The sequence below is a fragment of the Eptatretus burgeri genome, chromosome 2 (genome assembly GCF_056783735.1).
Source record: "Eptatretus burgeri isolate ZD-2024b chromosome 2, Ebu_testis_v1, whole genome shotgun sequence".
NCBI lineage: Eukaryota > Metazoa > Chordata > Myxini > Myxiniformes > Myxinidae > Eptatretus > Eptatretus burgeri.
In genome coordinates, this window is record NC_140962.1 from 67,966,218 (window position 1) to 67,990,917 (window position 24,700).

General features: G+C 37.7%; 1 protein-coding gene across 5 annotated transcripts in view; it reads left to right on the forward strand.

Moving 5' to 3' along the window:
- LOC147032227 (uncharacterized) overlaps positions 1–24,700 on the forward strand; it is a 105,312-nt gene that overhangs the window by 53,039 nt on the left and 27,573 nt on the right. For all 5 annotated transcript variants that reach the window (XR_015055094.1, XM_085869614.1, XM_085869613.1 and 2 more), the window contains exon 2: positions 7,948–8,057. Coding sequence is in view for 1 of the 5 variants with exons in the window: in XM_085869613.1 (XP_085725739.1) it covers positions 7,958–8,057 (100 nt within the window). In the remaining 4 variants the exon portion in view is untranslated. The remainder of the gene's footprint in view (positions 1–7,947; positions 8,058–24,700) is intronic.

Below are 24,700 nucleotides of genomic sequence, written 5' to 3' on the forward strand. Positions count from 1 at the left end.
TAGGATCGCCTACATACGTGCGCCAAACCACCCTTCCCTAGCTTAATTTGTTTACGCACAAAAAAAATTAAGGTTGCATACTTTTTGAATACACCTCGTGTATATATGTATTATATATATATGTAATGGCCCATTTATTCCCTCTCCATGAGGAATATGTTCTGTGCTGTATTTGACTAACCAGATGGACAGATCTGACGTTTCACTGAAGATGCCAGAATTTGGAATTTGGCCCGGATATCGGCACTATCTGACCTACTCTTTGTGAAGGATACAATGTCATTATAATAACCAGCCATGACTGTATAAATCACTTCACTGGTTGTACGAATATGGTTGCTCATGTAATTCTAATACTGTAGAGCTGAAATAAGTAAGCTGTTGCTGTGGCTATAGTATTCCAAAAAAATATGTGATATAATCTTTCCATTGTACATTTCCAACAAAAGGGAAAACTTTCATGAGACACCTTTTTCATTGTTGATCGCAACGGATGTTTCTATGAGTTGTATTATTTTCCCCTGTGTGCGGTTTTCAATTGTTTGAGATGCAGTGTGACTTCGACGGAAACTCTAAGTGAAATAATTAATTAAATATGACAACCATATCTGCCCAGTGGATAACTTACCAACGCCTGGACAAAAGAAATATTGTTTGACATTACATGCTCATTCGTTTAAATAAATGGATAATATATCCGAGAACAAGTAATCACCGGAGATTAAGCTTGGCTCCACCAATATCACCGAGTCAAGCAACAAAGTTCATTGTGTACACACATTGACCCCTTTCCACCAAAAAAATTAAATGAATATACTCCAGCCTCGGAATTAAATGACTAGCTCTCGTGGTATGATTGGTAGTTGGCCTACGTATTGCATGTGCTGAAAGTCCATGGCTCAGTGAAACTCAGAGCATTATTTTATTTCTATATCTCATATATTATTTAAAATGCTATATCAAATGAAAGCGTGCATAACATCCAAAGAGAAATTGCAGTGATGCATCACTGGAGTTGTCGGGATTTTGCAGCAAAACAAATCTGGAGGGCAATCGGCATTATACACTTAAGCTGTATGGCGTGTGGCTCATTTGCAAACCTGGCATTCTCAAGTCTCACATGTTTTGTCCTTATGAATATTTTGGAGAATGCATCATCTTGTCTTTTGTTAGTCACGTGGTTTGCATGTTTTCGACTGCTCTCTGACAATGGCACACAAACGTGATTCAAGATTTCACACATTTAAACTGATTTCTGTATATAATTAACCCCCAAACACTCTATTTATTTTTTGTATCTATCGTGAAAAAGGCTCGTGAAAGAGCTGGAATTAGTACACTGAACGGATCAGGACACAACAGGATAAAAGGCACAGTTGAGAGAGGGGAAACACCAATTGCTGAGTTGAAGGCAAGATTGAGGCAGACTTGCACAAACAATGAGTGTGTGAAGAAATGAGGGGCAGGAAAAGTTGCATGGTGCGGACAAGATGGATACGGAAGGAAACTCTCAGGAGGGAAAACTGGAAATTTGGAAGTAGGAAGAAATGGGGTGGGGTTAACAAGGGTCGAAATGAACATGGTTTTGGATTGAGGATGATCTGAGATGGTGGGGAACAGCTATCTTGAAGACCTGAAAGGAAGAATGAAATTTAAGAGAATGTGGAAGTGGGTTCCACAGGTGGGGAAAAAGAGGAATGAATGAGTGGAGCTGAGTAGTGCTCCTGGATTTAGGTGGTTTCACCAGAAGGGGATTGATGGTGGACTAGGTGAGCCCTGCAGAAACCTGGGGGAGGGGGGAGGGGTGACAAAGCACAGAAGGATGAGAGGGTGCAAGACCAAAAAGGAGGCGATAGAAGATGGACACCACCGACCTGTCTGTGATGGCGAAGTGATAGGCATGTAGACTCAGCTTCATCGTGGGAGATTCGAATAATCTTGAAGGCTTTGGTTTTCATGGCTTCAGGCTGAGCAAGTAGTGAGGCAGGGGAGCCAGCTCAGAGGGGAGAGCAGTACTCCATCAAGCTGTGGATGAAGACCTTGCAGGTGGATAGTTGTTTTATGAATTCAAACATTTATTTTGGGTGCATACAAGTCCAACAGGATGTTGAAAATGTAGTGCACTTTCATTTGAACTGTCTAGTCTCTGTTTGATTCCCTACCCGACTTTTATAAACTCTCGGATTTAGACTTTTTCAGGTGGAGTGTTGTAGTGTTGCATTCACCAGATTTGTTTGTGCAATGCTTAGTACACCCACTCCCACAGGAGCAACGGAGGTGGGGATGGGGGGGAGTGTTTGATGGGAAGGTGGTCACGTGTACGTGTGCACCATGCAGATGGTGGTTTGTTTATATCCTTTTTTTTAACGACCACAATTATCTCACGTTATTGTGTGGTTGAAACCGATATATAGCACTGTGAAACCGGGTGAAACCGATATATAGCAAGATATCTCAAAAGGTTGTGGACGAATTCGGAGATGATACTTGGTGGACAACTTGGGTGTGTGGCAAGGACGACTTGATTCGATTTTGGTGAAGATCCGAATCCGGATATGGATACGACAATTGTTTAATTTTTTTAAGTGATTCTTCATCATTGAGAGATTGGGCTCAAAAACGACATCGTTCTGTATATCATGATATTTCAAAAATGTATTGGGCCCGATATGTTCTCGTGGATCAGGCATTACGTGATGGAGGTACGCGCTCCACCGAGTGCCCTATCGAACGACACTTGGTCGAGTGAATACCTCCGCCAGACTGAACAAACGGACCTGAATCAAAATCGAATCAGCTTCTCTTTATCACCTAATCAACTCATCCACCTAGATTGTAACTAGTCGAGGTGTAAAACCTCACAGCAAATACAGTGGAAAATCGTTATAACGCTAAGCTTTATAGCGCTTGTACTGATATAACGCTCTTACACCTTGGACCCCAAAAAATACTACTATTTCATGTTTAAAGGCAAAAAAGTGAGAAAATAGAGACAAAGTTAGTCCAAAATAGCACTAAGTGGCGAAAAAAATTGAAGCTGTCATCGCCCAGTGTTGAGTTGACATGTGGTGTGAAAATACTCACGAGCTGTCATCTTCTCGCACCTTTCCCGTATAAATGGCGAAGCTGAGATGAACAAAATCAATTCAATTCAAATCATCATAGCATCCGTATCTCCTGTAACTCACGTTCATGTTCCCTTCTTACACCATACAACACAGTACACAATGTAAGTACAGTACTGTACTGTACAAGATTAACTAATGTTCGCGTGCTTTACCGCCCACATCCTTTCGGAAGAGTTGTGAACAACTTAAATCTAAGCTCCCGTTACATCTCCTGTACCAGTTCTTCGACATCTTCATCACCTACCAACCGAGAAATCTTCAACTTTGTTGGTTTTGTTTGCTCTGTTCAGTTCAGCGCCGCCATGCCGGAGCGGAAGTGTTATTCCATAGAGGAGAAGCTACACATAATTAAACGGATATGGAATGATGAAACTCAAGCGACCATCAGCAAGGATACAGGCATCGCCGGTTCAACTCGAAGAGGATGGTTGAAGGATGAAGAGAACATCAAGAGCTTCATCGTCACTGTCAACTCCAATGAAGGGATGAAGAGGAAGAGGGTCAAGCTTGGGAGGGATCAGGAGTTGGACCAGGAACTATTCAATTGGTTCTGCAAGTCTAGAGAGCTTGACATACCCATCTCAGGCACCATCCTCCTTCATCAGGCCAAGAAGATCAACAAGGATCTTCACAAGGAAGAGAGAGGTGAAGATGCTGACTACAGCTTAACCAGGGGGTGGCTGCAATGCTGGCAGGATCAACATGGGGTCCACATGAACCAACAACATGGAGAGGCCAAGTCTGCAGACCTTGAATCTGCCAAGAACTACCTCTCTGTCTTCAATGAACTAATCAAAGACAACAACTTCACAGAAGACCAGGTTTTCAATGCAGATGAAACTGGTCTGTACTCCAAGACCCCTCCAGACAGAACTATGGACTTGGATGACAACCCATCAAGAAAGACTGGACACAAGAAGCCAAAGGACAAAGTCAGCCTCCTCTGTGCCAACTGGTCAGGGTCTCTGAAGATGACCCTGTTGGTCATAGGAAAGTCACTAAACCCCAGGTTTCTACACCATGTCAACAGATCCCTCCTTCCCTGTAATTTACACCAACACCAGGAAGGCTTGGATGACAGGAGCCTGTTTCAAGGACTGGTTCTTCCAGAGGTTCTGCCCTGCTGTGCGGAAGCACCTGAGAAAGCTTGGGAAAGAAGAGAAAGCTATCCTCCTCATTGACAACGCCCCATCTCATCCATCAGGAGACATCTTAAATTCCAAGGATGGGAAGATCTTCGCTTCCTTTATGCCCAAGAACACCACCAGAAAGATCCAGCCTTTGGACCAGAGGGTCATCAACTGTTTCAAGCTCTTCTACAAAGATCAATTATGCGAAGCTATGGCCAGGGAGCAGAAAGAGATGACCGTCTTCCTCAAGGCCATGGACGTTAAGAAGACGATGGAGTTTGCAGGGCCAGCCTGGGAGAAGGTCACCAAGGACACCTTCATTAACTGCTGGAGGAAAGGCCTCGGTCCTCCCAAGTCTGATAGTGAAGAAGACTTCAATGGGTTCTCCAAGGAGGAAGTGGGCAGGTCTGCCATCACGGCCCTCAACCTCGCCCCTGGCACATCAGCTCTTGATGCTCTCCAGGCCTGGGTTGATCAAGAAGAAAGAGACCTGGCTGAAGAACTGCTCAGAGAAGAACAGCTGTCAACTGGAGAGGAAGAGGAACCCCTAGAGGAGTCGGAAGAAGAAGAGGCACCAGTTGAACCTCTCCCCCAGCCTCTCCACTCCAAAGCTGAACAGTCTTTCCTTTATGGTCTTCGTTGGTCGGAGTCCTTGGATGAGCAGGAATTCCCCAATCTTCGTTTGAAGATACACCAGGTTAAAATCCTTCTGGATGACACCCGAAGACTCTCAAGAGCATCCATGAAACCAACCAAGATCACCGAATTCTTCAAGATATAAATTCCGTATCCATTTAGTGATTAAGGAAGCGTAAAATATTTTACCGATTTATGTGATAATGTACATTTTGTATCTTTTTATTTTGTAAGTAATGTTCGATTGCACATAAAAAATATATTCTATTTGCATTCAATTCCTGTGTTTATTTCTTGTTTAAAAAAAAGAAAAGAAAATAACTTGACCGCATCGTCATCAACCCCAACAATCCAAGATGGCGGACGTACATGTCCACGTGTTTTGGCTCTGGTTTGTATGTAATATAAAATATTTTTCACTGCATCAGTATAGCACTATCATTTATAACGCCCTAGTCGCTTTGGACCCCACCGGTGAGCGTTATATCGATTTTCCACTGTACCTTTATTTGTAACTAGTTCAGGTGTAAAACCTCACAGTACATACCTTATTTGTCATTAGTGATGGTATAGTTCCTTACAGTAAATACCTTATTTAAAACTCGGTGAGGTATAGTATCTTACAGTAAATACCTTATTTGTGATTACTTAAGGTATAGTTCCTCACAGTAAATACCTTATTTGAAACTCAGTGAGCTAGAGTATCTCATTGTAAATACCTTATTTAAAACTCGGTGAGGTTATAGTATCTCACAGTAAATACCATATTTGAAAGTTGAAACCCCACTTAGTTTTGGAAATTTGAGGTCTGAAACCCCACTTAGTTTTGGAAATAGAACAATGGGAGCTTCTTTTTTTTTATCATGCTTTCATCAGACAAGGTTTGGACTGTTCTCTTCCACTGCAACTGCAGCAATGACTTCTTCTCCTTGTCTCGATGATAACGTAACAGAATGGACACATTGTTCATTCCTGCACTGTCCATCTCCATACGCTGTCTCCACGCTGTCAATCTCCCTCCACGCTGTCAATCTCCATCCACGCTGTCCATTTCCATCCACGCTGTCCATCTCTATCCACGCTGTCCACCTCCATCCACGCTGTCCATCTCCATGCTGTCCATATCCACGCTGTCCATCGCCATACTGTCCATCTCTCTCCATGCTATCCATCTCCATGCTGTGCGTCCATCTCCACGCTGTCCATCCTCGCTGTCAATCTATCTCCACACTGTCCATCTCCATGCATGCCTCTTGTTGGCTTAATGGTTAAGGTGGTGAGCTTGGGATCCTAGGATCCTGAGTTCAAATCCCCCTCAGCTGTTGAATTAATACCAGGTGGGGTGACTCTGCCAGTCATCCTTCTGAGGTCGGCAAAATGAGTGCCAGCTTGCTGGTATCTTGTGTCGGAGTGGAGATCTGTCGAGGATTGTACCCAATAACCAAGGAGACCGCTTCGGCAGCATTAACACTCTGCACAGAGTATGGTGACCAGGGATCTGAGACGGAGACTTAATCTCCATAACACACTTATCGCCGACTGGGCATCCATTGGTGCCAGGTCTCTTCGGAGAATCCGTGGCTATTGCTGGTCGGGCTTTGTGTCTAATGGGCGGTTGTTGAGAAACTCGAATGAGATTTGTTAATTGCATAGTCCATGAGCATCAGCTGCAGCTGCATGGACATGTGGCTCGTTTTCCTGATGCTGATCCTGCTCACCAGATTCTCTCAGTGAAGGAGCCTCATGAGTGGAGGAGGCCAATGGGCCGACCACGTGCCTTGTGGTTACAGCAGGTTGATCAACATCTCAAGGAGATGGGGATGAGCCAGGCATCTGCCTAGGGGATGGCCAAATGGAGGACCCTGGAGTACCGGCAGAAAGTGGACACAGTGACGCGCTGCCCCGATGCATGCTCCCATACCTGATATGACCTGATTGTGTGTGGGTGTTTGGAGGGGGAGGGAAGGCAGGTAGGGACCTGAAGCCACATTTTACATGATGCAGATTTCCCATGGGTCCGATTGTCCCATTGTGTCTTTTGGGTCCTCGAGGTATTTTGTGTCCTCTGGGTCTTTTGTGTCCTCAGGGTGTTTTGGATGCATTGTGCCTTTTGGGTCCTCAAGGTCTTTTAGGTCATCTGGATCTTTTGGGTGTTTGGGGTCCCTGGAGTCTTTTGCGTCCTCTGGGTCTTTGTGGTCCTTGGGGTCTTTTGAGTCCTCTGGGTCCTTTGGGTATTTTAGGTCTTCAGGGTCCTCAAGGTCTTTTGGGTGTTTTTGTTTCTTGTGGCATTTATGGTGTTTTGGGTCCTTGGGGTATTTTGTGTCTTGTGGGTCTCCGGGGTCTTTTTGGTCTTTTGGGTCTTCGGGGTATTTTTGAGTGAGTCTTTGGGGCATTTTGGGGTCTTCGGGATCTTTAAGGGTCTTTGGTGTCTTTTGGGTATTCAGGGTATTTTAGGTCTTCAGGGTCTTTAAGGGTCTGCAGGCTCTTTAAGGTTGTTTGGGGTCTATTGGGTTTTCAGGGTCATTTCAGTCTTTTGGGTCCTTGGGGTATTTTGGGTCCTTGGGGGTTGGGGATGTCTTTTGGGTCCTTTGGGCACTTTAAGGTAAGTATTTCAGGTTACATTTGTCGGTGACGTCAGGTCAGCTGTCCAACCAATGGGTGAAGAGCGGATGCACATACGGAAGAAGAATGCATGAAGAGCGGAAAAAAAAAAACACATGCATACGTACATAATCACATACACTTACTTCACTATATGTCGATAATCAGTGATAACAGTCATATGTGTTTATTATTGTCGTTCAACAGCCTTTATAAATATATTTGCATGAACCAAATTGCTGAAGTAAATCACAATAACAGGGTTATTTTATAGTATCAGTCAATGCTTTGTGTGTCTGCTCTTTCAGTTCTTGAGTGCCATCACTCTTTTGCCCACGCTTTGTGTGTACGACTGAAGCACTCTCAGAGGACTATTCTGCCAAATATCTTGGAGTACATTCCACACTTCTGTAAAGTTAGTTGTGTTTCTCTTGTTTTTTCTCTATTTCCAGGTCATCCCATATGGCCTTGATGGGACTCATGTCCAGACTCTGGAGTGGCCATTCTCACACTTGGAGGACACCAGCTCTAACCTTGTTCTCCAAATACAGTTTGACCTCTGGTAACTTTACAGTTTTACCTTTTCATTCGTAACTGCATGGTTCCACAGTATCTGCTTGTATTTCTTTTCTTGAATCCCATTGATTTTAACAAGTTTTCCTGCACCAAAAGCTGAGATACAACCTCAAAGAGTCATCGAGCCTTCCCCGTGTTTAACAGGAGGCTGCAAACATTGTGTGTCGTACTGTTCTCTTGGTCTTCAGAGTACGAACTGTCATGTTAGATTGAAAAAATTCAAATTTTCATTCATCATACCAAATAAAAGTACCCGATTCCATTGTTCAGTCGCCCAAACTTGCCATTGCCTTGCAAATTTCAGTGTTTTCACCTTATTCTGTAATCTCAGCAGTGGTTTATTTGCTGAAACTCTACCATGGAGACCTCTTCTGCACACAGTGCTGGATGAGATGTTAATGTTGAGGATTGCTCTCATTTCATTTGTCAGCTACTGACTTAATTTTCTTCGAAGCTTAACAGCTTCAAGTGCCTGTCTTGCCTTGATCTTCTTCTTCTTGCGTATGGCAGCTTAGCTGCCGTGGTAGCTATCATTTCTTGGAAGCGCGACTGTGTTGCTGATGCAATGCCCCTCTACCAGTACACACTGGTACTCATTTCGCCGACCTCAGAAGTATGACAGGCTGAGTCAACCCCCTGGTATATTAATTCAGTGGCCAACGGGGCTTGAACTCAGGACCTTAGGATCCCAAGCTGCCACCCTAACCACTAAGCCAACACCAGGCTTTGTGTCTTGGCTTGATGGTCAGCACTTAAAAGGATATTGCATGGACAAACAATGCTGGGAATGCAATGGCAAACCACCCAGTATGGCCATTGGCAAGAAAGGTCATACGAGGTGACCTGCCTCTACATTCGCGGCTCTGCACTCCACGTATTCATGGTTTTTCACCGGCATATTCTCGGGGGGATTTTTTCACAGTTTTTTGCGACTGTTTTCATGGTTTTTCATGGACGTATTCACGATTTCTTATGGAATTTTTGATTTACCGTTATGAATCACGAACTGCCAGGAACCTATTCCTCTTTTTCTCATTGAAGCAATGCCCCAACATTTGCAGATGTGACATTTGTGGCATTTTTCAGGAACGTATCCCCCATGAATGTCGGGGTCTTACTGCTGTCGGACCCCGACATTCACAGGGTATACATTCCTGAAAAATATCGTGAATGTCCGGGCATTGGTTGAATGGGAAAATGGGGAATAGGTTCCTGGTGGATCATGATTCATAAGGGAAAATTTTAACCAAGCAAATGGTTAACCAAACGTGGTAAAAACGCTATTCGATCTGTTGACTAATCAGTAATGATAAGGAGGTTCCAAGTAAGACAACATATACAGTGGACTAGGCGTAAGTCGGCAGCGTGTAACTCGTCACTTCGCCGAAGTCGGCAGCGTCAAAAAGTCCCGAATTTATCTTATGTTAATATCGACTTACAGACTTTGAATAAAGTCTGTAAGTCGTCATCTCTAAGTCGTCACTTCGTCTAAGTCGTCAGATGTTGTCCGTTCCCGCTTAATGAAAACTCAAGTAAATTACCACGCCTATCTCGTCACACGGAACTTCTGCCTCGTGAGAAGCCCGATTTCATGGAATCGTGATGCGCGTGCTATTTATAACTGCGCTGCGTTCTGCTCAGTCAGCGCTCCATCCCACATGCATCTGAAGAGGTAGACAGGCTGCGCAATGCAGTCTCTGGCGAAGGAGTAAATGATCGATCGAGCTTAGTGTTGAAGTCCCATCATGGTTTTATATTGGCTTGTTTTTTGCATCACCACACTCACTTTCACATAGGTATTGAGTGGTAGTCATCACGATGACTGTGTGTCATGTAATTTGTCGATGCAATATGAGTTTTCATTCAATATGAATGAAAACTCATTCTACATTCATTCCAATGAATGAATTCTAACAGCCATTCATTCCACATTTGTCGATGGTATACGAGTTTTCATTCCATATGAAAACTCATTCTACATTCATTCCAATGAATGAATTCTAACAGCCATTCATTCCACATTTGGCGATGGTATATGAGTTTTCTTTCCATATGAAAACTCATTCTACATTCATTCCAATGAATGAATTCTAACAGCCATTCATTCCACATTTGTCGATGGTCATATACCATCACTGATGGTATACGAGTTGTCTTACAGTTGTTCATTATCTTTACTTTTGATAAAGTGATTCATGAATTCCATCTTTGCTTGATCACTTTCCAACTAACCAATGAACCCCCACCTATGCCCCGAGGATTGTGTTTCCCTTTTGGTACAATAGCCGGCTTAGAGATTGTTGCGCCCTCTCACATGTATGTGTCCAGGCCACGCGCGACTTCATCCTTCACCCCACAGTCATCATGAATGTTCACATACGCATAAGTCGTCACATGTCTAAGTCGTCACTTTTTTCTCGGTCCCGATGGTGACGACTTACGCCTAGTCTACTGTATATACATCCACATACATAACATTTTCAAAGTTTTATTAACTTTTTTCGTTTCCAGTTGTCACCTGTGATGCGTGACGTCACATTTACTGCAAATAGCATCCCCACAATAAAGAGCAGTGTTTCCTGATTTATAGAGACCAAGTGATGATAAATGGTGATGAATGCTATGTGATGATCTTGACAAATCCTGATTAAAAAAAAATCTGACAGATGTTCGGTCATTCACAAACATCAAACCGCATCATGGTATCCTATTTCAATCTTTTTTTATTACGGTCTGAATTTGGAATGGTAATTTGTGGACACCCTGTATACAAATGAAAACAATCCAAATCTAATCGTACCATTCAAAATACTCGAAAGTACCGATAAATATCACAGTAAGAAGAGGAAGAGCGAAATGGAAAGCATATAGGCCTATGACGACATTGATTTGGGTGACGACAAATAGTGGACGAGAGGAAGTGATAATGCATACGGATGAGGATTGAAGAAATTGGGCGGTTGGATAAAACTCATGACATCACCCCAGCATTACAGTCAGACGAGTGCGGCACCTTGCACATCGGATAGATATCGCTACAGATCTGTCAGTGTGTGTGTGTGTGTGTGTGTGTGTGTGTGTGTGTGTGTGTGTGTGTGTGTGTGTGTGTGTGTGTGTGTGTGTGTGTGTGTGTGTGTGTGTGTGTGTGTGTGTGTGTGTGTGAATCCGTGCGGGTGGAATGGAAGCTACGTTTTTGAAATTATTGTTATTTCCATCCATGATCCAATATGGGTTTTAACGATATGAAAATGAGTCCGTGGGTTTAATGGAAGAAAACGGGTCAACCCCACAAAATATGGGTCACTTGACATGTAAGGAAAAGTGACCACTTTTCACACCTTGGAATCACCCGAGAAGAAGGCCGTGTGAAAAACCCCAATGAAAACCCAGTAGCTGAACAAGCTATCAGTGAATTGTGGTCCGAACTAAAATGTGAGGACCCATCTGGCAGCCCTGTTTCACCTGTCACCCTCGATATGGTGCGCTCCCGTTGAAATTCCAGGCTGCGTCGGTGCGGTTTGTACTCCTGAGAAATGCTGTACCAGAGGGACCAATTCACCAACACTACCATTCCTATTGATGACTTGACTCTTATCAACGGTCAACACAGCGCTCAGCTTCGGAACCATAAATACAGTGAACACACTGGTGTAGCCCTGCCCTACCCCGCAATAAAAGTTGGCGATCTAGTGTACCTGACTATCTTGCACATGACAGGGATATGACTTGCACAAGGCACCGACATCTTGGCACATCAATCAATCGATCGACCATGGTGTCAAGTGAAGAAGTTCTCCCCGTCACAATTACATAACAAGAAAAGGAGCAATCGGAGATTGCAGACACTCACCAGGACTTATTTTGAGTGGTGTATTTTTATAGGTTTTATGGTAAATCCAATATGGCTGCCAAACCATGTGACCTATGATATATGTGTGAACCCTTTGTTCCTCATGGACAGGTGGTCATATGCGTAAAGTTACACCTCATTTTGTTCAGCCACTTCAGAGAAGAAGATTTTTGAAGGTTTAAAAAAATAAATACAATATGGCTGCCAAATCACATGACTGATGACGTCATGAATTCTTTTTTCTGTGGGCTATTTTATCCCCAGATGACCCTCAAAATTTGTCATACTGATCGGATGTGGCATTCTACATATGCAATTGTGACGTCATAACGAGGGTACCTATGACGTTGTAGAAAATCATACTCATTCCGTATGAGGAGTACTTGCCATTTGCCAAGTTTCAATTTTTTCCTTGGTGTGGTTTCAGAGATAGAGGTTCAATTTTTCCCCCCTTTTTCCAATATGGCTGCCACACCACGTGACCTATGACATCATAATTATAATTATAACATTCTACATGAGTATTCACACTAATGGTGAAAATTTTGTCTCAATCCGACAAGCGGTTGCAGAGAAAAACACGAAAGTTCTGTGCATACAAACAAAGAAACAAGCAGTCATAGACTGGTACTTATGAAAAATCGGCAACTTGACCTCTGACCTTGTCTAATAAATGCTGTCTCTGGAGAAGGTATCAACGCAAACCAGAAGTTTCTACGATGATTCTGTACCAAACCATCAAAAATCGAATGTTTGACCTCACTGTGACCTTGACCTTTGACCGATTTTGACCAAAATCCAACCAGCGCTAGCCATCACCCTCCTGAAGCACTTGGTGTAATTTGACATTGGTAGCTTCTTCTGTTCTCGGGTTATAATTTTTTTTTGATGTTTGACCTCACTGTGACCTTGACCTTTGACCGATTTTGACCAAAATCTAATCAGCGATAGCCATCACCCTCCTGAATCAAGTGGTGTAATTTGACAGTGGTAGCTTCTTCTGTTCTCGAGTTATCATGTTTTGGATGTTTGACCTCACTGTGACCTTGACCTTTGACCGATTTTGACCAAAATCCAACCAGCGCTAGCCATCACCCTCCTGAATCACGTGGTATAATTTGACATTGGTAGCTTCTTCCGTTCTCGAGTTATCATGCCGACAAACAAACAAGCAAACAAGCAGTCATAGACTGGTACTTACGAAATCGTAAACTTGACCTCTGACCTTGTCTAATAAAAGATGTCTCTGGAGAAGGTGGCGACGCAAACCAGAAGTTTCTACGATGATTCTGTACCAAACCATCAAAAATCGAATGTTTGACCTCACTGTGACCTTGACCTTTGACTGATTTTGACCAAAATCTAACCAGCACGAGCCATCACCCTCCTGAATCACATGGTATAATTTGACATTGGTAGCTTCTTCCGTTCTCGATTTAAAACTTTTTTGGATGTTTGACCTCACTGTGACCTTGACCTTTGACCGATTTTGACCAAAATCTAATCAGCCCCAGCCATCACCCTCCTGAATCACGTGGTGTAATTTAACATTGGTAGCTCCTTCCATTCTCGAGTTATCGTGCCTACAAACAAGCACAAACACACAAACAAGCAGTCATAGACTGGTACTTACGAAATCGTCAACTTGACTGCTGACCTTATCTTATAAAAGCTGTCTCTCGAGAAGGTAGCGACGCAAACCAGAAGTTTCTACGATGATTCTGTACCAAACCATCAAAAATCGAATGTTTGACCTCACTGTGACCTTGACCTTGACCGATTTTGACCAAAATCTAATCAGCGCTAGCCATCACCCTCCTGAATCACTTGGTGTAATTTGACATTGGTAGCTTCTTCTGTTCTCGAGTTATCATTTTTTTTTGATGTTTGACCTCACTGTGACCTTGACCTTTGACCGATTTTGACCAAAATCTAATCAGCGCTAGCCATCATCCTCCTGAATCACTTGGTGTAATTTGACATTGGTAGGTTCTTCTGTTCTCGAGTTATAATTTTTTTTGATGTTTGACCTCACTGTGACCATGACCTTTGACCGATTTTGACCAAAATCTAATCGGCGCTAGCCACCACAGTAGGGTGAGTATACTGATTCTGGCTCACTTTTCCCCATGTAAGTGAATGGGGGATTTTCAGCGATTAATATTTTTTTCCCTAAAAAATAAACCCCCTTTTTAGTTCTCAGAAAAACCTCTTCTCTCTCAAAACTTGGTTTATTTCTCAATCTAGAAGCTTCTTTCCAAGATGTTGCGAATCTAATGTTTTGTCTGTTTCTAACATTTTCCATAGTCTTTCCAAATACAGCATTATTCATTAATTTATATAAGTCCCCTTCAAATTTTACTTTTGTATTTGCTCTCATATCTCTATTGAATTTAATATACTTTTCCATCCAAGGACTTTGTTTAAATTTTAAAACTCTATGAATTTTAGCTACTCTCAATCCTTCTCTCAAAAACTGTTTTAAGCTTCTCTGATGCAAAACATATCCCTCTTTATCATAGAATGTTGTTAATAACTTTTGTGTTGATTTACCTTTAATATTAAAACTTTTATGATAATCACTTAACCATTCTTTCTTTGGGGTTTCTTTCTCACATGCAAAAGGAAGGTCTTTATGCTTATTATGAAGATCACTCAGGTACCTCAAATCAACCTCAAAATAATAACCTTCTTCTTCCTCATTCAATTCCTCTTGAGAAGAAATAACAATATTCTTCAAAGCCTTTTCATAATCCTTTTCTTCCACCCACTCTAATTTACCATAAGGCAGAGATTGAGACATTGCCCATCCATACAAATTATTAGCATCAAAATACATCAAATAATTACTATCTTCACTCTCATAATTTGGAAGATATTTATTATTTTCTTTAGCATATCTTTTTGAACATACTTGTGATATTCCACCTCTCTTTGACTTCTCAATCATCAAAAGCATATCGACATCACTGATTAAATCTACGTCTTGTTTTGTCATTTTCAACATTGCACTCCAAGCTAGACCAGGAGCTGTGAAATAGTGGGCAGGATCTAATCCAAAACAATTTTTATTATGACAGAGTGATCCAAAAGCTTCAAACACATCAGCTAACAATAAAACATCTGTTTTTAGATACAAATCATGATATTCTCCAAGGTTCTTTATCTTAAATATTTTCCAAATTTCTTGTGCATGTTTATATTCCTTATCACTTATCTCTTCTTCATAAAGGTTATTATAGAAACTTTCTTTTGAAGGAAGTTGTGTTTCTTTAAATCTCATAAATGAATCCATATAATCATAAGGATAAATTCCCTTACTTGTAAGAATTTTCTCTTTACTTTGAATTTCATTCCTTGTTTGAATATCCTCTCCAGTTAGAATTCCCTCTTTAATCAGAATTTCATCTATAATCAGAATTTCCTCTTTAGTTAGAATTTCATTCATTGTTCGAATTTTCTTTATAATTAGAATTTCATCTTCAGTAAGAATTTCTTCATTAATTTCCTCATTAATTAGAATTTCCTCTTTACTTTGAATTCTCTCTTTAATCTGAATTTCCTCTTTAGTGAGAATTTCCTCTTTTGGAAAGAATGAATTAAGATTTGGAAAAGAGCCCGTGGAGCTTAGATTTGATGCTGGTTTGGCTAGTCGTGTTCCCATAAACTTGGAAGAATCGAGAAACCTAATACGAATTAAAGGTTTTGTGAATATCATTTTTGTAAATGAAATATACTTTTGACTTGTGTTTGTTGTGGCAGAAATATTCCCTGGTGTTTTTGAAAGTTAATTTATAAATAGATGTGTATCATAGTTGGCGCTGTTGTGAAGAAAGACTGGAATAAAAGAAGGTAATTTATAATTAAGATTACAACAGGAATGAGCGGGACCTCTATATTTACCAGTAAGATGACAATGATCCCTAACTTTCAACTCCTCAATTTCCTCCTCACAAATATGACAGATATTGTTCTTTCTAAATTCTAATTTTTCTTCTTCGGTTAATTTCATCGGTTCATTTATTCTTTCATTAATTTAGTTGGTCTAATACAATCCTTTTGTAATCGTTTTACAAACTCTTGTGAAGCTTTTTTTCTAGTATAATGTTCAAGTTTATTATACTTTTCTCCAACAGATGATTTGATATAATAACAGAAACCACAAGGAATATGTTTTTGATATTTATTTGTTTGTGATTCTTTTGGATAAGGAGAAGCAGTATTTATCTTTTTTAGGATACATTCAAAATCAGCATATATCACAAATTGGTGCATCATGGATTTATTATAATCTTCAAAATAGATCTTTTCACCAGGTTTTGGCATTGTAATTACAGCTGATTTATGATTACTACAATATTTTGAATGTTGTTCAAATCGTTCTTTTGTATGAAATGAATTAAGACATCACTTACAAGGATATATTTTGTTTGCTGTTCTGAATACCTGAGAAGAGATTAATCTTGATAAATTATTGATGTATGTATAATGTGAATTCTTTCCAACACTAAAATATAAAAGATCAAAGTGTGTTTCTTCATTTTTATAGTGTTTGAAATTTTTAATATTTGAACTTTGTTTGTATCTGTTAATCCATATACATTAATAGAAAGATTATTCATTTTCTCAAATTTAGGAATATCTGTTAGTGGCATTGGGAATTAAAAATCTTTAATGTCCAAGGTATTCTCATATTTCATATATTGTTTTAGTCTTTCTGAATTACATTTTAGTGGATGCAAGTGAGCAAGAACAGACCAGAGAAAACATTTATTATCATTGTTCTTAATATTAACAACTGCCTTCTTTAGTTTTATTTCTTTTGGTAATTCAATCTAAGAAGAAGCTTTAAGAAGGTTTGATTTTAGAATGTGTATATCGAAAAAGATGATTTTTTAAATATTAAATCCACTTCCTACCACTGTATTATCAACATCCTCCTCTTGTCGTGGTAGTTCTTCAGAAACCCCACTATTCAAAAAATCTTGAAATGATGTTATAAAATGAAGATCTGTTCTCATATAAGGAATTTGTTTTTCATCTTGTCTTTTCATATACATTTTCACTCCCATATAAAACTTTAAAGTTTTCATTTCTTATAATGTCTTTTTAATAACTTATTCAACATCAGGTTTCACTATTTCAATTGATTCAGCTATTGATGATGGACCGGGTTCTCCAAATTGAAAAACCCTTATTTTTATATGCCCTTTAAATGCCCCTTTCGTGTTTTCAATATAATAGTCTCCCTTTACTTTAAACTCGTTTTTCTTGTGTTTTTGTGATTGAAGGTGATTCTTATAACTACTCTTCAAAACATCCTTTGAGCAGGTATCACAATGTTTTCTTTCCAACTCAAGAGGAGATATTTGTTTGAAAAGATTGAATATGTGTTTGTTGGTTTGAAGGTGTTTTTTTTATAATATTTCTATTCGTGATTACAAACATCGCAGTACGTTGTATTCACCATATTTATATAATAAAACTTTGCTTAAACTCAAATTTTCTTGATTAAAATTTCGTTTATTTTACGGGTGAATCTGTGCTTAAAACAACTTTATCCTCCAACTTTTTCACTTAATAAATACGATGTTTCAAGACACAAAAGACAAGTTTCAATCAATCACTTCATTTGTAAAAGATACTGAGAAATATGTCAAGGATGTAAAATTGAACAAAGATAAATATAACAACTATTGGACAAAAACAATTATGGTGAATAATATGAGTTCTTCAATTTCCTTCAGTGGAAGGGCTTTTAGTATTCCTGGAAGAACATCAATTAAAGTATCTCTCACAAAAGTTTCTCCTCTCCTTCTGGTAATATATTCAAAACTAGAAAAAGCAATGAAACAAGAAAAAGTATCAAAAAATAAAAACCTGATGGATGAAGCTTTAGAAAGAAAAGATAAGACCATCTGTAATATGCAAGGAGAAATTTGTATTTTTTTCAACAACCCTAAAGATGTAAATCCTGATGAAATAAAGGATGTTAATATATCAGGTGAAATGACATTTCGTTCAAAAGTAGTTAAGGATCATTTTAAAATTACCTTTAACATAAAAAATGTTGCAGTTGAATCTGTTAATGAAAAAAAGGATATAGATATCGATGGTAATGTTTTTTTCTACTCATTAAATATGAGTCAATATTCAACTGAAGATTTTGAAGATTATGAGAGTGATTATGATACGGAGAGTTTGCATTCAAACGATAGTTATGATACCGAGAGTTTGTGTTCAAACGATAGTTATGAAAGTATAGATGATTCTGAAAGTATCGAAGATGATATCGAAGATGAATTTCAGTTTAAGTAAAGTTTTACTTTATAAATATGAATAATTTACTCGATTTTGAGCCTCTTGAATACCCTGATTCTCCATATGACAAATTTGAGAATTGTCCTGCATGTGAAAGACGGGGATTAAACACAGAGTGAAAAGCCTATAAACAATGTATATTCTGTGATTATCTTCTAATTAATGATAATAAAAAATATAAAAAGGAAAATAATTCTTTTAGATTTACACCAAAAATGAATTACTTTACAAGATTGATTAGAGAAATGAATGTAAAGTATGAGGGTGATAACACACCTTTCCTTACAAGGGAAGAAACTGAATGTATTGGAGAAATGTTCAAAGGATTGTTGTTATATATTATTCATGGATGTGATTTTCAGGGAAATATCAACACAAGATATTACATAAATAAAATAATGGATTATCTTGAAATTAAACCTGAACTTGGGATAAAATATAGAGTTTCTAAAAAAGCCAATAATAAATGAAATAACCTGTTTTCCAAATATATAAATGAATGATTTTTTACCCATTTGGGAAAATAAGATAAAATTTAACAACCATAAAAATCTCCCAAATTCATTAAGATGCCTCATAGTTGGTTCAAGTGGATGTGGAAAAACCTGTTTACTTTTAAAGATGCTCCTTACTCCCAACTTTTTCGATTTTGATAATTTAATAATTTTCACAAAGTCAAGTTTTCAACCAGAGTATCAACTACTCTCACAAGGTTTTCATGCTAGTCTTCAAAAAGAAGATATAATCGGTTTATTTAAACTTCAAAAAAACCTAAATAATTATAACATTGAAGATATAATACAACTACTTTGTGATACACAGAGATGTAAAAAGAAATCAAAACCGATAACTTGTATTCTTAGTGATAATACGGATGATATACCGTCTCCCCAAGATTTGGATAAATCAAAATAGAACCTCGTCATCTTTGATGATTGTGTTAATGAGAGAAACCAAACAGTAATGGACAGCTACAACACAAGAGGGAGACATTCTTCTTGTAATTGTATTTATCTTAGTCAATCGTACTTTCAACTTCCTCGTCGTTCCATCAGAAACAATGCTAATACTTTTATTTTATTCAAGTTAAATTCAATAGATATAAACAATTTTTGGAGAGACACTTGTTCTACATTATGTCGTAAAAAGGAATTTGGGGATTACATGAAACACACGACTGAAAAATATAAATATAATGTTGTGAAACAAGATGAGATATTAAATGATATTTTCCAATAAATAAATGGATGCAAAAGAAAGACCAAGAAGATTTAGGGAACATCAAGAGTTGGTTTCAAAAGTTGTAAAAACAACAGGAAGACATAAAGAAGAAATGCAGACAAAAACTCACGGGTGAAGAAGCATTTGAAAGAAAACAAGAGAATTTTTTTAAACCACTTTTAAAAACTTCCCAAGAAAAAATTATAGATGTTTCCACAGTTCCCACAATAAAATATACTCCTAGAAAGCTCCAAATGTTAAAAGATTTCAGTCAAATGACGGAGGAAGAATTCGAGCATATTGGAGAATTAGAATATGATGATGAAGGATTATTTCAACAACTGGAAGAGATGAATCGACCCCCTGATTATATTGTGAATGCTCTTCAAAACAATGAATATTCAGCGGATTCAAAAACCAAAGCAGGACTCATTCCAACAGAACAACCAGCAATATTTCATCTTGTTCAAGAAAAGGTATTGATGTTTAATGATGAATTAAGGTTCTTGAGTTCTGCTCAACCTCCTGTCAAACTAACTCCGAGATTAATTTTTTTCTCACAAACGATGGAAGACAAGGTTCAACTGTGAGGGATGAATCAAAGTATATTGATAAACCATTGGATATGAAAAATAATCATGATAAAGTATATATTGATCTGCTTTACTCTGTTGATTATAGGGTTATTCTTTCTGGTAAAAGTAGGAAGAATCAGAAGGAGAAACACATTATTCAGGCTTTAAGTATCCTTGGTTCAGGTGTTAGTTTTCTTCAAAATGACCCATCACAATTAATTAATAGACTGTTATTGTTGTTAGGCAGTAAGAAGGCTGGAAATAACAATTGTTTTAATGAAGCATCAGCCATTTTAGACCAGTTGATGAACATGAAAAATAATTAATAAATATCAATATAAAGACATTTTATCTCATATTAAATAAGATGAGAAGCACAATCCTTCGTTTCAATTTCACAACAAGCGACCACACATCTTCATTCTCATACCCACTACAACTTGACACAACAAAATAATATGAGGCATCTTTATTGTCCATGGAAACTTATAATACCCTTTTTAATATAACCGAGAAAAATGACAAGTTTAGTTATAATCCGGGAAGTGGATACAAAACGATAATGGTCTCACCCGGAGCATATGAGATTTCTCAAATATCATCCGAAATTGCTCGTCTTATGAAAGAACAGGGTGATGAACCAAAAAATATTGTTATAGACATTCAAAAACACACTTCAAAATCAATGATTAAACTTAAAAATAACTACAAGGTTGATTTCACAATTGATAATTCATTTAGAGAGTTATTGGGTTTCTCCTCAAAAAAGATTGAAACTAATGGGACGTTTTACAGTGACAATGTCATTCAAATATCCTCAGGAATAAATTCGGCATGAATTCACTCTGATTTGATTGATGGTGCTTATAATAATGGAATAAAAACAAATACAATATTTTCATTCAGTGCATACTCAACCCCAATTGGTTATAAATTCAATATGGAACCCAAAAGTTTGGTTTATCTCCCTGTATCAGGAAAAACCATATGCAGAGTTAATTTTAGGATAACCGACCAAGATAATCGTATGATTTCTTTAAATGGAGAAGTTATATCCATTAGAATTCACCTCCATGAAGTTTTCCAAAAAATAAATACGATGGTTATTGTGAGGAAACATGAGTTGGGAAAATATAAAATAATTACAGGGGATGGGATGTTCCTTTCCCCATACTACAAGGGCGAACATATGTATCTTGGTAGTGGATACTATAAACCTAAGAGACAAAGGGGTGTCAGACATCAATTTAGAGGAGATGGGATAATTGATACTCCAATGGATATCGGTTCAACTATTCTTAAACATAAAGACCTAATTAGTTCAACTGCTTCTGCTGTGGGAAATGTAGCAGGTGCTATAAAGAGTATAAAAGATGCCCAAAAGGAATCTCATAAATTACAAGCAATAAAAGAAACTAAAAAAGGCAAAACTCAGTTGTCTCCCCAAGAACGACAGAAAATAATTTAAATACTTGAATCAGGATTTCAAATGTTTTAACATCTTTTTTCCTAAATAAATACAAGTATGGAAGCAATTGATAGTATCTATGATTTGGATGATACTATTATCATCTCAAACTCCACTAAAAAGAAGATTACTTCAAGGTACATGCAATAACTGGAACAGTCTGGAATGCAAATGGTACAAAAAGTTTTGAAATAAATAATCAACAAACCTATTTGAATCTATCCGAAAGTTTCTTGTGTAAATTTAAATTCACTAAGGCTGGGAATAACACAAACACAACACTCGTAAATGATTTCTTCTTGAAAATGTTTGATAGTGTTCGTTTGTACATTGGAACATAAGAAGTTGAAGCGGTTGATTATGTCTCTGCTGTATCTGAAATGATGAAATTTACATTATATACATTCAGTGATAGAATGGGAAAGGGGGCTGTCAAAGGTTTTATTCCTGATATGTCAACGGGAACAACCACAGACCCTGGATATATTCAAAGGAAAGGAACGTATACTGATGATACAAAAGCAGTTAATAGTTTTACTGTGGCAGTTCCTCTTAAAGGTAAATTTGGATTTTGTGATCATGATAAAGTTCTGTATGGTCTTAAAATTAGATTTCAACAACAAAGGAATGATAATGAAAATAGATTACTGTTTGGTGTTGGTAGTGCTTTTGGTGAGCAGAATAAATTTGTAATTGATGAAATGAGTTGGTATATTAGTGAATATACTCCTAATCTTAAAACAGAAGAGATGTTGAACAGAAGACTGAACTCAAAGAAACCACTCAGTGTATCATACCTCAAAAGAAGATGTCAACACGTTAAACTAAATCAAACCACTTACACGTGGAATTTGGGTGTTCTGGAAGGAAAGCCACGATATCTGTGGATCATTTTTAAAAAGCCAGATGGTGATACTGCGACTGATAAGAATAATGCATTGAGTGATAATGCTAAGGTGAAACAACTTCGTGTTTCTCTAGGTGGAACATTTTACCCATGAGATAGATTGGAAATTAATTGGGAAAAAATGATTCTGCTGAAGCATACAAGTCTTACCAAAAGGTGTGCGAAAGTAATGGAAATAAAGAACCTATTTTGGATATGACAGCATTTAAAAGTTTATATATGCATTTGACCTGAGTGCTCAAAAGGAAACTAGAAAGTCTAATCGAGTGGATACTTCCCTATACATTGAAAGAGGAGAGAGTGAAGAAGTTGATGCATATTGTTTGCTTTTGGAAGAAACAGAATTACAGATTAATACAGATAATGGTGTTATGATTAGTCTCACATAATTTTTTGTTAAATAAATGAGTGGCAAAGTACCAACTGGGGTATATGTTAATCAAATCAATCTTCATAAACTATTAACTTGTGTTCAAAATCAAAAGCCTTGAACGATTAACGTTTATACAATTCAGAGAAAAGGACCAGTAAAAATTGATGTTTTGCTTACAAGAGAACAGGTTAAAATCTTGAACGATACTTGCTCACTTAAAATTAAAATGACAAAACCAATGTTGAAAAAATATTCAATAAGAGAGACGAGTGGAGGATTTCTCCCATTTCTAATTCCTTTATTTGCTGGTTTAAGTGCGGTTGGAGCATTGACGGGTGTTATTTCAACAGCGGTCAAAACTGCCAACGAAAGGAAGGCTCAACTCCAGCTCAAAAATAATTGGAAAGACATAACAAAGAGTTGGTGAAACAAATTGGTGGAAGTGGTGTAATTGTAGATTTTGCTGAAAAACTTGAAGGTCTGCCAGAAAAAGCGAGATTGTAAGTTGGAGATATGCTTTCTTCCATCGCACAAGCAGGTGTAAAATTAACTAAAAGAGGTAATGGATTATATCTTTCTAATAAATAAATGAGCATTGATGAGTGGTTTAAAGAATTTGGAAAGAATACAACATCAAATTTACAACTTGTCAAATATTGTAAGAAATTAAAAATTCATAATGTGCTTATTTGTACGAGAGATGAATTTACAAACATACGTAAACATCCAAAGAATATTATTATGAACTTAGAAGATAATAATGGGAACGGTTCTCATTGGGTTTGTATTTTTAATAGTCAAGATAAATATTATTTTGAGAGTTTCGGTCTTCCACCCCCTGTTGAAGTCATAAAATTCTTACAGAATGGTGTTTATCAAACCTTTCCAGTCCAAGAATTAAATTCCAAGTGTTGTGGTCAATTATGTCTATGTGTGTTATTTCAACAAAAGAAAAATAAAAAATTTTATGATATTATTTTTAATCTAATATAAATGACTTATGTTGGGAAAGATGGTTCTATCTTTGGTGTATCCCAAGAACTGGATATTGATTTATCAAATTATTACACAAAGGCACAGGCTGAACGACATAAATATAATATAACCAAAAATATTAATTTGAAAAATGCTGATAAAGTAAAAAAAAATTATCCAAGCCCGACTGACGCGAATGACTTGGTGAGATTAAGCGATTTATCACAATATATATCCATTAATAAAACGGCCGTGTATTTTAAAGATACAGAAGTGTTGATTTTATCTCCAGGTCATACAGAATTCACAGTTCGAATTAAAATTAATTTTTATAAAGAATGGCGTATCATTTGCATGAGGATAGAACAATGGGGGTATGATATGAATGATTTAGTTGATAATTGGTCGTTTAAAATTGACCTAAAATACCTGGAGCAATTAAATCAGTCTCATAAGGAAGAATATTATCCACTTGGTATAGAGAATGAGTTTTGTGGAGCCACGATTAGTAAACAACAAATAAAAGAATTTAATAAGGGTAAATATAATAATGGTTTTGCCCAAGTTTATATCATGAAAACAGAAAAAACAGGATTATATATAATAAGTAGGGAAATACAAAATGATTTAACTGTGGGAAGATGGGGAGGTGTTTCGTGTCATAATATTATTCTAACATATATTTCTAAAACATAAATGATGGCAAGAAGGCTTCAAGAAAATTATCATTTCTATGTCCAAGCATACCTTCAAGAAAAGGGTATTCGGTATTTTAATAAATATGTTCTACAACATAAGAATGAGGTATTTTCATTAAAAGATTGGCATTATGCTGATGTTGATAAACCGACAACTTTAGATTTAATTAGAATGTTAAATAATGAAAAAAATATCAAGTTAAGAAAACGTATGGCTCTTAGAACTTCAAAAGAAATTTTA